The 12,382-nt window shown below is 40.4% G+C and overlaps 1 protein-coding gene across 1 annotated transcript; it reads right to left on the bottom strand.

Annotated features, from left to right (window-relative positions):
• Positions 1 to 1,499: 1,499 nt before the first annotated feature.
• On the bottom strand, positions 1,500 to 9,980 carry LOC110154955 (NACHT, LRR and PYD domains-containing protein 4E-like). Its single transcript, XM_055165253.1, has 9 exons — positions 9,928 to 9,980; positions 9,774 to 9,860; positions 6,105 to 6,171; positions 5,810 to 6,014; positions 3,931 to 5,722; positions 3,687 to 3,860; positions 3,379 to 3,552; positions 2,456 to 2,499; positions 1,500 to 2,293 (listed from the first exon to the last, which is right to left on the bottom strand). The coding sequence occupies exons 1-9, from the start codon at positions 9,978 to 9,980 to the stop codon at positions 1,755 to 1,757; spliced, it is 3,135 nt and encodes a 1,044-aa protein (XP_055021228.1). The 3' UTR covers positions 1,500 to 1,754.
• Positions 9,981 to 12,382: the final 2,402 nt, after the last annotated feature.

Here is a 12,382-nt window from a genome sequence, read left to right as displayed (position 1 = left end):
AATGGAGGTGAAAAATGAAATGTGATGGACTTTCAATGGGGAAACTGGGATTAACCACAGAACATCCACAGAATATCCAAAAATATTATCTATCATCTATTATTCATCATTTATCATTTTTGAAACCATTCTTATCTTTTAATATTCTACTTGTCTACTTTGTTTTTGCACTGGCTTCCAGTTAGTTTTAGAGTTCAATTTAAGATTTAGTTTGTTTTTAAAACTTTTGAATGGACTGGCCCCATGTTAAATCTCGGATCTCATCCAAATTTACTCCCCTGCGCGCTCAGATTCAGATTCAGAAAACTTTATTGATCCCATAAGGCAATTCATTTGCAGCATCTCCGAGCAAACACAAACACAAACAAGCACACAGTGTGTCAGTCCAATTGTCGTCCACCAGTGGAACTCAAAATAAATAACAAATTGCAGTGTAAAACTTTCATAAAACTATCATAAAACTGTACCCTTACAATTTAATAATTTAATAGCACTGGGCACGAAAGAATTAGAAAACCTTTTGGTTTTCCGTACTGGAGCATAAAACTGACGCCCTGAAGGCATCAGGATAAAATCAGGAGCCAGAGGATGGAGCGGCTGAGCCAGGAGACACTTGGCTTTGCTCAGCACCTGCTCCTCCCACAAAGAGTGCAGCTCCCTCAGTTTGATCCCTGTGATTTTTGAGCAGGTTTTAACAATATTGTGAGGTTTGTTTCTATCCTTCACAGACAAGGATTCAAACCAGCAAATAAAAGAAAAAGTAAGAAGACTTTCAATAAAAGAGCAATAAAAATTGTTAAGAATCATTTTGTTCACGCTAAAAGAGTTCAGTTTCCTCAATAAATATATTCTTTGCTGCCCTCGTTTGACGACGCTTTCGGTGTTTAGTTCAGTGTTTGGCTTCAGCTCGTGGTGCCTAAAACAAGACTTAAAACCAGGAGGGACTGGGCTTTCTCAGTAGCCGGCCCCAAGTTCTGGAACGCTCTGCCCCCCCCCCCCCCCACGTCCGAACAGTCCCCAAAATGTTTTAAGTCTCGTCTTAAAACACACATTTATTTTCTGGCTTTTAACATTGTGTGAGTTGTATGGTCTTCTGTGTCTTTTATTTATGTATTTATTTTTTTTACCTTTTTGTTGTTTATTGGTATTCTTGCTCTTATTTGACTTTACTAGTTTTATTGTCTGAACGAGGACTAGTAGAATTAAATAAGCAGAAACCCTTTTAGAGCTTTATTTTATATTTCTATTGGATATAATTTATTTGTATAGTGCAGCACTTTGGAAACTGTTTTGTTTATGAAATGTGCTATAGAAATAAAGCAGATTAGATTGAATATTTATGTTTATTGTTATAAAGTCTTAAATCCATTAGCACCTTTCTCTCTCTCGCACGGTAATGGATTGCTAATGTTAATTGTATAGATGTCTGACAAAATGAAAATTCTTAGTTATTGAATCTTATTTTTTATTAGATTACATTCACATATATGTCTTGTCAATTCATGGATTACAGAAAGAACTGTTTTCACTCTTTAGTTTTGCTGAGCGAACTTGGATGGTTCCAAGTTGTGTAACAATAAATTAACAAAATAAAAATTCAACATAATATTCCACACACGGAGCAACATTTCATCACGCAATGGTTCATGACTATTACATGTTTGATTATCATGTGGTTGTTAAATATAATATAGAATGAGACAATATGAAGTGAGTGTGTGTAGTCTCTGATTTATCAAACCGCTGCTAAAGTGTCATAAGTCAGAGGAAGTGCACAGAGAAACTGAGGAGACGGGCCAGATCATAAACCCAGAGAGCAGAGGCTGGGTGAATGTGGCGTCGAAGGTGTGGAGGTGGGTCAGGTGGTCAGAGGAGACTGTGTAGAAGGACAGAGAGCCGGCAGGACAGTCCACAAACACTGCTACTCTCCCAGAAGAGGAGGACGTGGGCTGAGGGAGAGGGGTTTCTTTGTTATTGTGCCAAACAGAGAACCCCTTTTCAGAGCAGACCAGACACCAGGACTGATCATTGCCTCCAAATGCACTGTCACCGTGTCCTTTCCTTGTGATTCCTCTGTAAGACACTGAGATATAAACCCTTCCACTCCACTGGAGCTCCCAGTAACAGCGACCAGTCAGAACAGTGGAACAGAGAATCTGAACCCAGGTCTCAAATCTGTCCTGATGGTCTGGATACGGCTGTTCTTCTATCACACGTGTCACCTTCTTGTTGTTGTCAGACAGTTTGAGGTTTCTGTGAGCTGTGTTTGGATCCAGAAAGAGTTCACAGAAATCTGATGAAATGAAAGCAATACAAAAGCAGGTAAACATGTCTGTGTCGACACTGAATGTGTATCATGAATTGTTCTAAATAGTTACATAAAATATAGTTTAAAAATATTAAATAATAATTAGAATTTTTCTCTTTTCTATAACTTTGATTCAATAACACTTACATCTTCTCGGTGAACTGAGGCACCAGGCTCCAGCAGGCTTCAATCTGGAGGAAAGATGGAGCTTACATTGGTCAGTTTGTGTGGCATCAGTTGTGATTGTAAAAAGTTAAACTAAAGATTAATGCAAACTGAGATGCTTTGATGCACAGCAAAGTTTTTCACTATTTTCTGATCGTGACCACACCATGCAACATTTGGCCAATACTATGTTTGGAGCATGCTGAATTTGTATGCAGCACTGCTTTTGCAGTTGAAAACACATGTTTTTGGCACTTCTGCTCTGTGACACTCAGAAGCACCACAGTTAAGGTTAATTAGAGGGACAATGTTGCAGGAGTTGCACTGCCCCCTCTCCACCAAACACACTATAACCAGCTCAAACCACATCTTTCCTCCCCTCACGTTGTCTCTTTTTTGTTAATTATCTGGAGAACAAAACTCCTAAATGACCCAAGCGGTGAGCTAAATCCCTTTTCAAAGCTGGTCAACGTTTGTTGACTCATGTCCTTTACACACCGTTGTGCTTTAACCTTTACTCTTAATGATGGATGACTTTCTTTTTGTGAATGACAAAATGTAGTTTTTCCTCCCATAGAATATATTTTAAAAGCTCTGTGATAAAATCAGACCTCTGTATAAAGGCTGCATCTAAGTTGGAGATATTCTACAGATTGTAAACCTGGAAGAAAGAGGGATAAGCTTGAATTTGGGATCCAACCATTGCCCATTAAAATGTGTTTTAAAGCAGTGCATGCACCTGAAGACTTATGTATGGCCATACAAGCAATGTGCCAGAGTTTGCGTGAGGTAGGAACATGTCATTTTTAATTAAATGCCTACTTCCTCGTTTCATGGTTTGAAAATTTGTGAGTAGCCCAGTTTTTCCGACTGTAAGAAAATGAATGAATAACAGCTGCCTGTACCTGAGAGTGTCCAGTGTGCAGAAGGAGTCCTCCTGCAGAGCAGACAGGAGCTTTACTCCTGTGTCTCCTGGATGGTTGTAGCTGAAGTCCAGTTCTCTCAGATGGGAGGGATTGGACCTCAGAGCCGCGGCCAGAGCAGCAACGCCTTCCTCTGAGACCAGACAACCTGACAGTCTAATAGAAAATAATTGATGTGAATCTATGATTGACATCTCTAAGTTATATATATTTAATAATTGCTTTACGCACCCCTTAGGGTGAAGTATTTTGTTAAAACTTAAACCTACTGATGACAACATTCCCCTAACCTGAGCTGTTCCAGTTTACAGTGAGGACTGCTCAGTCCAATCGACAACATCTTCATCCCTGAGTCCTTCAAGTCGTTGTGACTGAGGTCCAGGACTCTTAGATTACAAGACTGGGAGCTGAGGACTGAGGACAGAGCTTCACAGCTTCTCTCTGACAGGTTACAGCAGCTCAGTCTGGAGAGAGAAAACACTGTTAATGTAGAAGTTGAATCAATCTATCGTCTGTTAAACAAAGGCTACTCACAGAGCTTTGTTGGAGGCTTTGACCACTGGCAGCAGCCTCAGGAGAGCCTCCTCTGAAGCAGAGTATTTTTTCAGCTCAAACTGGTCCAGATCTACTTCTGATGACAGTAATATGAAGGCAAGAGCTGACCACTGAGCAGGAGACAGTCCTTCAGACAGACGTTCTGAACTCAGATACTGTTGGATCTGCTCCACCAAAGAACGCTCATTTAGTTCATTCAGACAGTGGAGCAGGTTGATGCTGCTCTCTGCAGACACATCGTCGCTCAGTTTCTTTTTGATGTACTCAGCTGCTTCCTGATTGGTCTGGGATCTATTTCCTGTGTGTTTCAGCAGACCTTGTAGAAGGATCTGATTGGTCGACAGGGAAAGACCCAGGAGGAAGCGCAGAAACATCTCCAGATGTCCTTTTGGACTTTGTAATGCTTTGTCTATAGTTGTCTGGTAAAATTCAGACAAACTGCTGCCAAAGATTAGATGCTTTAAGAAGGAAAACACAGATTTTTGCTCTACCAGTAAGTTGATCCCAGTGTTGATGAAAGTCTGATGGACGTGAAGAGCAGCCAGAAACTCCTGCACACTCAGATGGATGAAGCAGTAAACCTTCTCCTGGTACAGGCCTGGCTCCTCTCTAAAGACCTGTGTGAATACTCCAGAGTACACTGAGGCTGCTGCCACGTCCAGCCCACACTCGTTCAGGTCACTCTCGTAGAAGATCAGGTTTCCTTTCTGCAGCTGCTCAAAGGCCAGTTTTCCCAGAGACTCTACCATCTTCCTCGTCTCTGGACTCCAATGTGGGTCTGTCTCAGATCCTCCTTCATACTTGATGTTCTTGATTTTGGCTTGAACCACCAGGAAGTGAATGTACATCTGAGTCAGGGTCTTGGGCAGCTCTCCTCTCTCTTTGTATTTCAACACATGCTCCAGGACTGTGGCAGCGATCCAGCAGAAGATCGGCATGTAGCACATGATGTGGAGGCTTCTGGATGTCTTGATGTGGTAGATGATTGTGTCAGCCTCATCTCTGAACCTCTTCCTGAAGTACTGCTCCTTTTGTGGGTCGGTGAACCCTCTGACCTCTGTCACCATGGAGATGCATTCAGCAGGGATCTGATTGGCTGCCGCAGGTCGTGTGGTTATCCAGAGGCGAGCGGAGGGAAGCAGGCTCCCCCTGATGAGGTTCACCAGCAGCACGTGCACTGAGGCGGACTCTGTTGGGTCATTTAGGGCCCTTGTTTTGGTGAAGTCCAGAGGAAGTCTGCACTCGTCCAGACCGTCAAAGATGAAGAGCACCTGGAGATCTTCAAAGCTGCAGAGTTCTGCTTGTGTTTGACTAAAGAAGTGATGAACAAGTGTCACCAAGCTGAAACTTCTCTCCTTAAGCACATTGAGTGTTCTAAAAGTGAACGGAAACAGCAGCTGTATGTCCTGGTTTGCGTTGCCTTCAGCCCAGTCCAGACTAAACTTCTGAGTGAGCACTGTTTTCCCGATGCCAGCCACTCCCTTTGTCAGTACTGTTCGGATTGGTCCGTGTGTGTGAGCTGAGCCTTTAAAGATGTCTTCACATGTGATGGTTGTCTCTGCTGGGCCTGGTGTCCTGGAGGCTGTTTCCATGTGTCTTACCTCATGTTCCTGGTTAACTTCTGAAGGCCCTCCCTCTGTGATGTAGAGCTCTGTGTAGATCTGATTCAAAGGGGTGGGGTGTCCTGCTTTAGCGATGCCCTCAAACACACACTTAAACTTCTGCTGTAGGTTAGACTTCAGTTTATCCTCACAAACTCCAGAATAGCTCCCTGAATGAAGAAAACATATACAGGCCTTATTCTCAGAGAATATAAAATGACTGTGAGCACTTTGTTAAATGTGTTAAATGGTCCTACTGCTCCACAGATGCTCAGCCAGCTCTTTCTGCTTCATCCTCCTCAGGAAGTTCAGTGTAATCTTCAGAACAGCCTCACTGCTGCTCCTCTGCTCTTCATCCTCATTCTGTACATGTTGTAAGCATTGTGGGTAATCTGTACTCAAAATCTTGTGAAACTTCTTCAGCTCCTTCTGTACAAAAGTGAAGATGTCCTCCTCCAGAGTCTTAACAGATACAAATGCAGTCAGTGCACAATCTGTGTGAAACAAGCTCTCATTGATCTGAACATTTCCAAACTTTTGTGAATGACAGACCTTAAATATGGAGTCTAGCTGCGACTGTTGTTGATCTCTCTGGTCCCCTGAATACTGTTGTTTCTTACTGTGGGAATAGAAAGAATAAGCAGTTGTAATTAGCTGCTCACAATCTTCCCTCGTATTCTGTGGATCCCCATCCACATTGATGGACGCTTACAGTTGTGCAGCAAAATTCAATGGGAGCTCAGCCTTTAAGGTGATCTGAGTACAACCACAGGACATACCTTGGGAGATGGTCACTGTTGCACTACATGCACATCACCCAGAGAGAGCTGTCTGCCCAAAGAGTGATACACCAGCACATTTTATGTTCTAAAAAGTTAAGGGCCTGAGCACCCAAGCAATAGAGGCCTAGATCTACCACACCAGTCAAGACCCACGGTGTAAAGAGGCTCTTGAGACATTCCAGCACATAACTGCAGGTGTAAGATGCTGCAGGGAAAGCAAACATGGAGTGACATAACCAGCAGTGGCGGGCATAGTGTACAGAAACATCTGTGCAGAGTACGAGCTGGACACCCCAAGTTCAAAGTGGGAAACATCTTTAAAGCAGAATATAATGGAGACTCAGCCAGGCATTGTTGTGTTGGATAATCAACAGGGATGTTTTAAGTTGAACTTATGAGGACGGGAGAAAAAGAGGCGTCACCATTTTAGTACATAAAACGTCTCATGGTTGAGAAGACACAATGACAGAATGGGGTGTTTCATCTTGATTGTTGGAGCAATAGGACATGTCATAATATCACTTCTAAATTGGTATGCATCAAATGAAGACAACCCTTCTTTTATTAAGGACGTATATGTGATTTAATCTCCATTTACAGAAGGGGTTTTGATTGCAAGTGGGGATTTCAGTTGTGTTATGAACCAAAAACTAAATAAAACAACTGGGACCAATAATGGTGGATATCTGGAATCACAAACACTCCAAAAAATGCATTTACACTTCTTTTTCAAGGTACATGTTAGTTACTTTAGAAAAGATGTGTTTCGTGTATTAAAACTGGAGGCATATGGTTAGTTACTGATTGCCACATACAGCCAATAACCATTTCAGATCATGCCGCTCTTTACATTAAATTTAGGTAACAGGACAAGTGTGAAGCTGTGGAAACTGAATGCTTCCCTTTTGAATGATTCTATGTAGTACAGTATATAAAGCAAGAACTTAGTGACTACATAGAACATAATGATGAGGGTGAAGTTTCAGCATCCACAAAGGGAGTGTTTAGAAGAAAATTTATTCTGCTTTTCATCTAAAATTAAGAAGGAATGGGGAAAAAGACTGAAATGAATGTAAAGAAACATTAAATTTAGACAACGTGCACAGAGTAGTAATGAAAATGCTCAATAGTAAGAGACAATTTGGTTTCATGTCAGTTCCAGGATAATGATGTGTGCCAAATTAAAGAAAGAATCTTCAATGCTTCTCACCTTAGATTCTGAGAAAGCATTTGACAGGCTGGGCTGGGTTTACTTAGAATACACCTTGGAAGAAAGGGGCGTTTGTTCCAACTTCGTCAAGTGGATTTACGAGCTGTATTTGAGTCCAACCTGTAACGTGAGAGTAAATGGGTGCGTCTCAGAGGAATTCAAGTCGAAGAGAGGAACCAGGCAAAGAAGCCCACAGAGCCTCCTGCTGTTTGCTGTTAGTATAAAACGTTTGGCAGATGATTAAGGAGGTCCACAGACTGCAGGGGGGCCATAGTTCTTCAAATACAAACTGTCACTATATGCTGACGATATCATCTCATACAACACTAACCCACTACCCTCAGTTCCAGCACTCTTGAACGCTCTGGGGGAATTTGGTCTGGTCTTGGTCACAGGCTCTGAAGTTGGTAGGTGAGAGACCAAAAGAATAATATTTAATTTAATTGGCCTGCATTGGGTTTTAAGTATACTGGGGTTACGATGACACCACAGTTTTCTCAACTATATAATAAAAAACTATGGTCAATTCCTTTCAAATATTATACTGTATATTATTATAGTCGTCTTTTCTTGGTATAATATTATGAACATCTTTCCTCGTTTCCTCTCAGCGAAGAGCCATATATTCTGATCGAGGATTTAAAACAGTAACAAAGAGAATGTTTGGTGAATTTTATCAAGGGGAAAGATGTTATTGCCCTTCTTCCTACGGGATTTGGGAAAAGCTTCATATACCAGTTAACCCCATTAGCGGTCCCGACCAAAATAAAAAAAAGTACCCACCTTACGTCGACCTAACAAATTCTAATGCTGCGAGGTCAGACAGTTTCTACGAAGTGAAACCGGCTGATGAATCAAGCTAATGGACACCACCATCCACATTTAAATATCTGGTTAAAATGGTTTTCTCACTTGTGTGCCAAGGGAAAAAGCCTGATAGTGTTTTGGTTCTGCCCAATTTTATTAAATAAAAAAAATATATTAGCGATGAAGTCTCGAAGCTGGCATGTGCACTGGGGAAAAAACAAATGATATTTTATTTTCTTCTTTATTCAAGCAACATTCGATTTTGTGTCTTATTTTAAGTGCAAAAAGTTGTTGTTTTTCGTATTTCAAGACTAGCAAAATGCATTTTAACATTTTAAGTACAAAAAGTCTTATTCCACTGGCAGATCATTTTACTTGTCAAGTGAAATTTACTGAAATAATGATAAAACTTTCTTAATACAAGTCATCTTAACTTGGCTAGATTTAGTTTTTTGCAGTGTGACTAAATTCATAAAACTACTAATAGTATCACGCCGGTAAATTGGATTCAAATGCAACAAGTACTCAGGCAAACAAAGTTATTTAAATAACAGAAGGTGTCCTATAACAGGAAATGTTATTAATGACAACTCAGACTGGAAATATAACAGGGGAATATAAGATATTAAATGTGAACAAAAATATCTTCCAAGACTGGGAATACACTAGTAAAAAACACACTGGGAGGAAAATCAGGAACAGGGACAACAAACAGGGAAACTCCAAATTGCAGAAGTCACAAACAGATCAGATTTCAGGGAATACAGGGTTTTCAGATTTGGGGTTTTCAGGAGCTTGAATGTCTGTCTTAACAGGTAGACAATCTGGCAAAGACTGAGGGAGCAGAGGGAGTATATAAAGACTGGGCCTGGGCTGATTACAGAATGAGGGCAGCTGTAGGAAAAGGAGGGAGGTGGCAAAAGGAGGACCGGAACAGACTCAGAAATGGAACTGGACTGGGGAAAAAGTAAACAAAAAGGCAGAACTGTGACAAATAGTCCTATTTGGAAAGAATTCAATTGGAAGGTTATGATGTTTTTTTTTTTTTTAGAACTTGCTCCGTAACTTTCAGTTTTGACAAAACCAAATCAAATTTGTGTTGGAGAAATTGTATTGTTATTGGAGACTGTACACACGTGTTTTGGGACTGCCCCACTCTGAAATCATCTTATATGTTGTAGGTCTACTAGGTTTACTAATAATATTCATTGTTTTAGGTTGAACCATATTCTTCCTCCAATATGGCCGCCAAAACATTAATTCACGTGATGCAAATCCTTAACAAAGCTTTAGTCCTTGTTCAGTTTTGTAGCAGTGGTGTCGTCCTGTTATAGATCTGATGTTTCAGGGGATTTTGGACAACTTTTTTGCCTAAAGTTGTTGTCATTTTCAGATGTAAAAAATAGTCTAATGGCAACTTACTTTGGACGTATGTCGCGTTTAAAATTTATGACATGTTCCATTGAGTCATCACTCTTCAATGAGACGGCGCTGGTCCCAGGAGCAGGTCTGTGGACAGATGGAGCAGTGGCTTTAATCTGAGAACAGTGGGGGAGTGTAAGAGATCCTTCCTTACCTCTGAGCTTTGTGGGGGTTGGTGGTTGTGTAGGCATCCTCTCTCTGATCCATGGTTTGATCATTTGCTTAAAAAAACAAAACAGCATCTAAATCCACCACTAAATGTATTAACCCTTATATTGTGTTAGGGTCAAATTGACCCGTTTTCAAGTTTAGGTATGTAAAAACTGCCATTTGCTTTTTTGTACCGGAATGAGGCTTCATCTAATCCTCAGACACAACTATTTTAACGCAACAAAATCAATTTTCACCATTTTAGTAAATTGTAAAGGTCTGAAAAAAAAAAAAAGTGACATCTGTGGTGTTACGGGTCAAAAATGACCCGGCAGAGAATAGTGGCTGTTTTATGCATCACTTACAAGCTGTAGGCTGCTCTGTGGATCAAATATGGCTCAGTGTGTCCCACAACACACACACACACACACACACACACAAAAAGGTCGTCTTCACCCACGTGAACTCTTCTCTTTCTTGCAGCACATTGATACATTTTGAATCTAAAATAAACATTGTCATATATAACAGGGTTTTAGTGAGAATTATTATCAGCTGTATCTGTTGCAGCATCAGTCAACATGAGCAGGTTCACTGTTTATGAGGCGCTGGATCAGATTTTTGGTCATGACAGTGATTCTGAAGACAGAGAGGAAAGTGAAGCTGAGGAAGATGTGTCTGAGGATGAGGATGAGGGCACGGACTGAATAAAAGAAGTGAACTAAGTGAGTTGACGTCACCCACAGCGTTTGGCGCCGCTCAAATGAAGCTCACGGTTACAGGAGTGAATCTAGAGTCAGGTTATATGTTATGAATAGGATTTTTTGGACAGACAAAACAGCCAAAAAAAAAAAAAAATCAGGATCATGTGTCGCAGGTTAATACGTATATTTTAAGACCAAAATGACGAGGTTCACAGCAGCAGGTACAGAGAGAAGGACGACAAGATCCTAACATAAGTCAATTGGAGCCAGAGTCAGAAGGAGCCGGAAGAGCCTCCTGGAGAACTTTCTATTTGGAACGCGGTGGCTACAGCTATTTTAAGATAAAAGGTCTGTGCAGCCAAAAAAAAATAAAAAAATAAAAATGTTTCCATGGACATGAACACATACTAAGTTAGTTATGAGGGGAAAAAACAATATTGGATGATATCTAGTGTTTTTAAGTATTTTCAGGCTGAGTTAAATCACGGGTCAAATTTGACCCGGTAACACTAAAGACGCGTGTAGCTTTCTAACACAATACAAGGGTTAAAAAGAAGCCCTAAATGTAATCCTGTTATATATGTACCATGCCTAAACACAGTCAGAGTGTTTTATGAATCTCAAAAGGTTTTCTTTCTTTCTCTTCTTTTCAAATTCTTAAATATGTGTCTTGAGAGAAATTCTTAAATGTTATTTCCAACACATTTCTTACTTTAAAGGTACATCACGTTTTGACAAGCTGGTTACACTGGAAAATGTATGTTACGACTAAGCAATGAAAAGGTGAGGTTGCCTTACAAAAAATGTAGTAAAAGACACAGAAAAATAAAAGCAATGCAGCTTTTGTCCATGCATGAGGTAAAATTATAAAATCTTTTTTTGTCTTTATATGATCTTTATATAGTCTAGAATGATCCACAGTATAGATTAAACCATTGTTTCCCAAAGACTGTGTCGCAGTCATCAGGTGAGTCGCAAGAGATTTTTTTGGGTTGTCGTGCCACAATCTGCATGTAGGTCTGCAGTATACACACACATACACATACATGCGCACCCCTGCTCCTCACTTCTCCGTGCACGCAATCTCCGTGCTTTCCACTCCTCACTTTTTCTGCAGCACAGCCTTGTCTTAACTACCATTCTGCGGGAAACACCAATTACTGTTTTTCACTGTTTAAAATTTGAGTAATACTAATTGTTCCGAGAGACACGATCACTCAGTCAACCATAAAATATCCTCATTAATGTTCAATAATGGTCACAAATTTATTTTGTGATTTACAAATAATGTCTGCTGATTTAGGTTGCAAAGATTTGTGACTTTTAAAATATGGGTCCCCAGAAAAAGTTTGGGAAACACTGGATTAAACCTATCTAAAGAGATTACAGAACTACACTACATTACAGTTCAGATCTGTGGAGAGTCGCCACTATTCATAGAAGGAATTATTGTATTTTCTGAGAAATAGAAATGGTTACAAAAAGTTGTAACCGTGTGCTGGGTGCAATGACAGAAATTGTGCAAAAGAAAAAAAACAGATCCACACTGCAGTTGAAACACCACAATGTGACGTTTCGGAGCCAAACCTTTCTTAAAATGTATGTAAATGTGATACCATAGAACATTCCAGGGGCAAGCAAAGAGCGTACCCTCTACCAGAAAAGTTATGCAGTGCACCTTTAAATCAAACATATATCAGGAAACATTTAATACAGAACACTTACCTCTCGACAAAACACACTGTTGCTGTGAAA

This window comes from Boleophthalmus pectinirostris, unplaced genomic scaffold (assembly GCF_026225935.1).
Source record: "Boleophthalmus pectinirostris isolate CB_2022bp ecotype Guang Dong unplaced genomic scaffold, ASM2622593v1 HiC_scaffold_7, whole genome shotgun sequence".
NCBI lineage: Eukaryota > Metazoa > Chordata > Actinopteri > Gobiiformes > Gobiidae > Boleophthalmus > Boleophthalmus pectinirostris.
This window is presented reverse-complemented; position numbering and strand designations above follow the sequence as displayed.

What these genes read in the sequence shown, in the direction of transcription:
- LOC110154955 (XM_055165253.1), bottom strand. Translation starts at nt 9,980, where the DNA reads ATGGATCAGAGAGAGGATGCCTACACAACCACCAACCCCCACAAAGCT. An exon ending in AAAGCCTCCAACAAAGCTCT is followed by an intron (nt 3,861 to 3,930) that starts GTGAGTAGCCTT and finishes TTCTCTCTCCAG; the next exon opens with ACTGAGCTGCTGTAACCTGT. An exon ending in TGTAAACTGGAACAGCTCAG is followed by an intron (nt 3,553 to 3,686) that starts GTTAGGGGAATG and finishes ATTTTCTATTAG; the next exon opens with ACTGTCAGGTTGTCTGGTCT.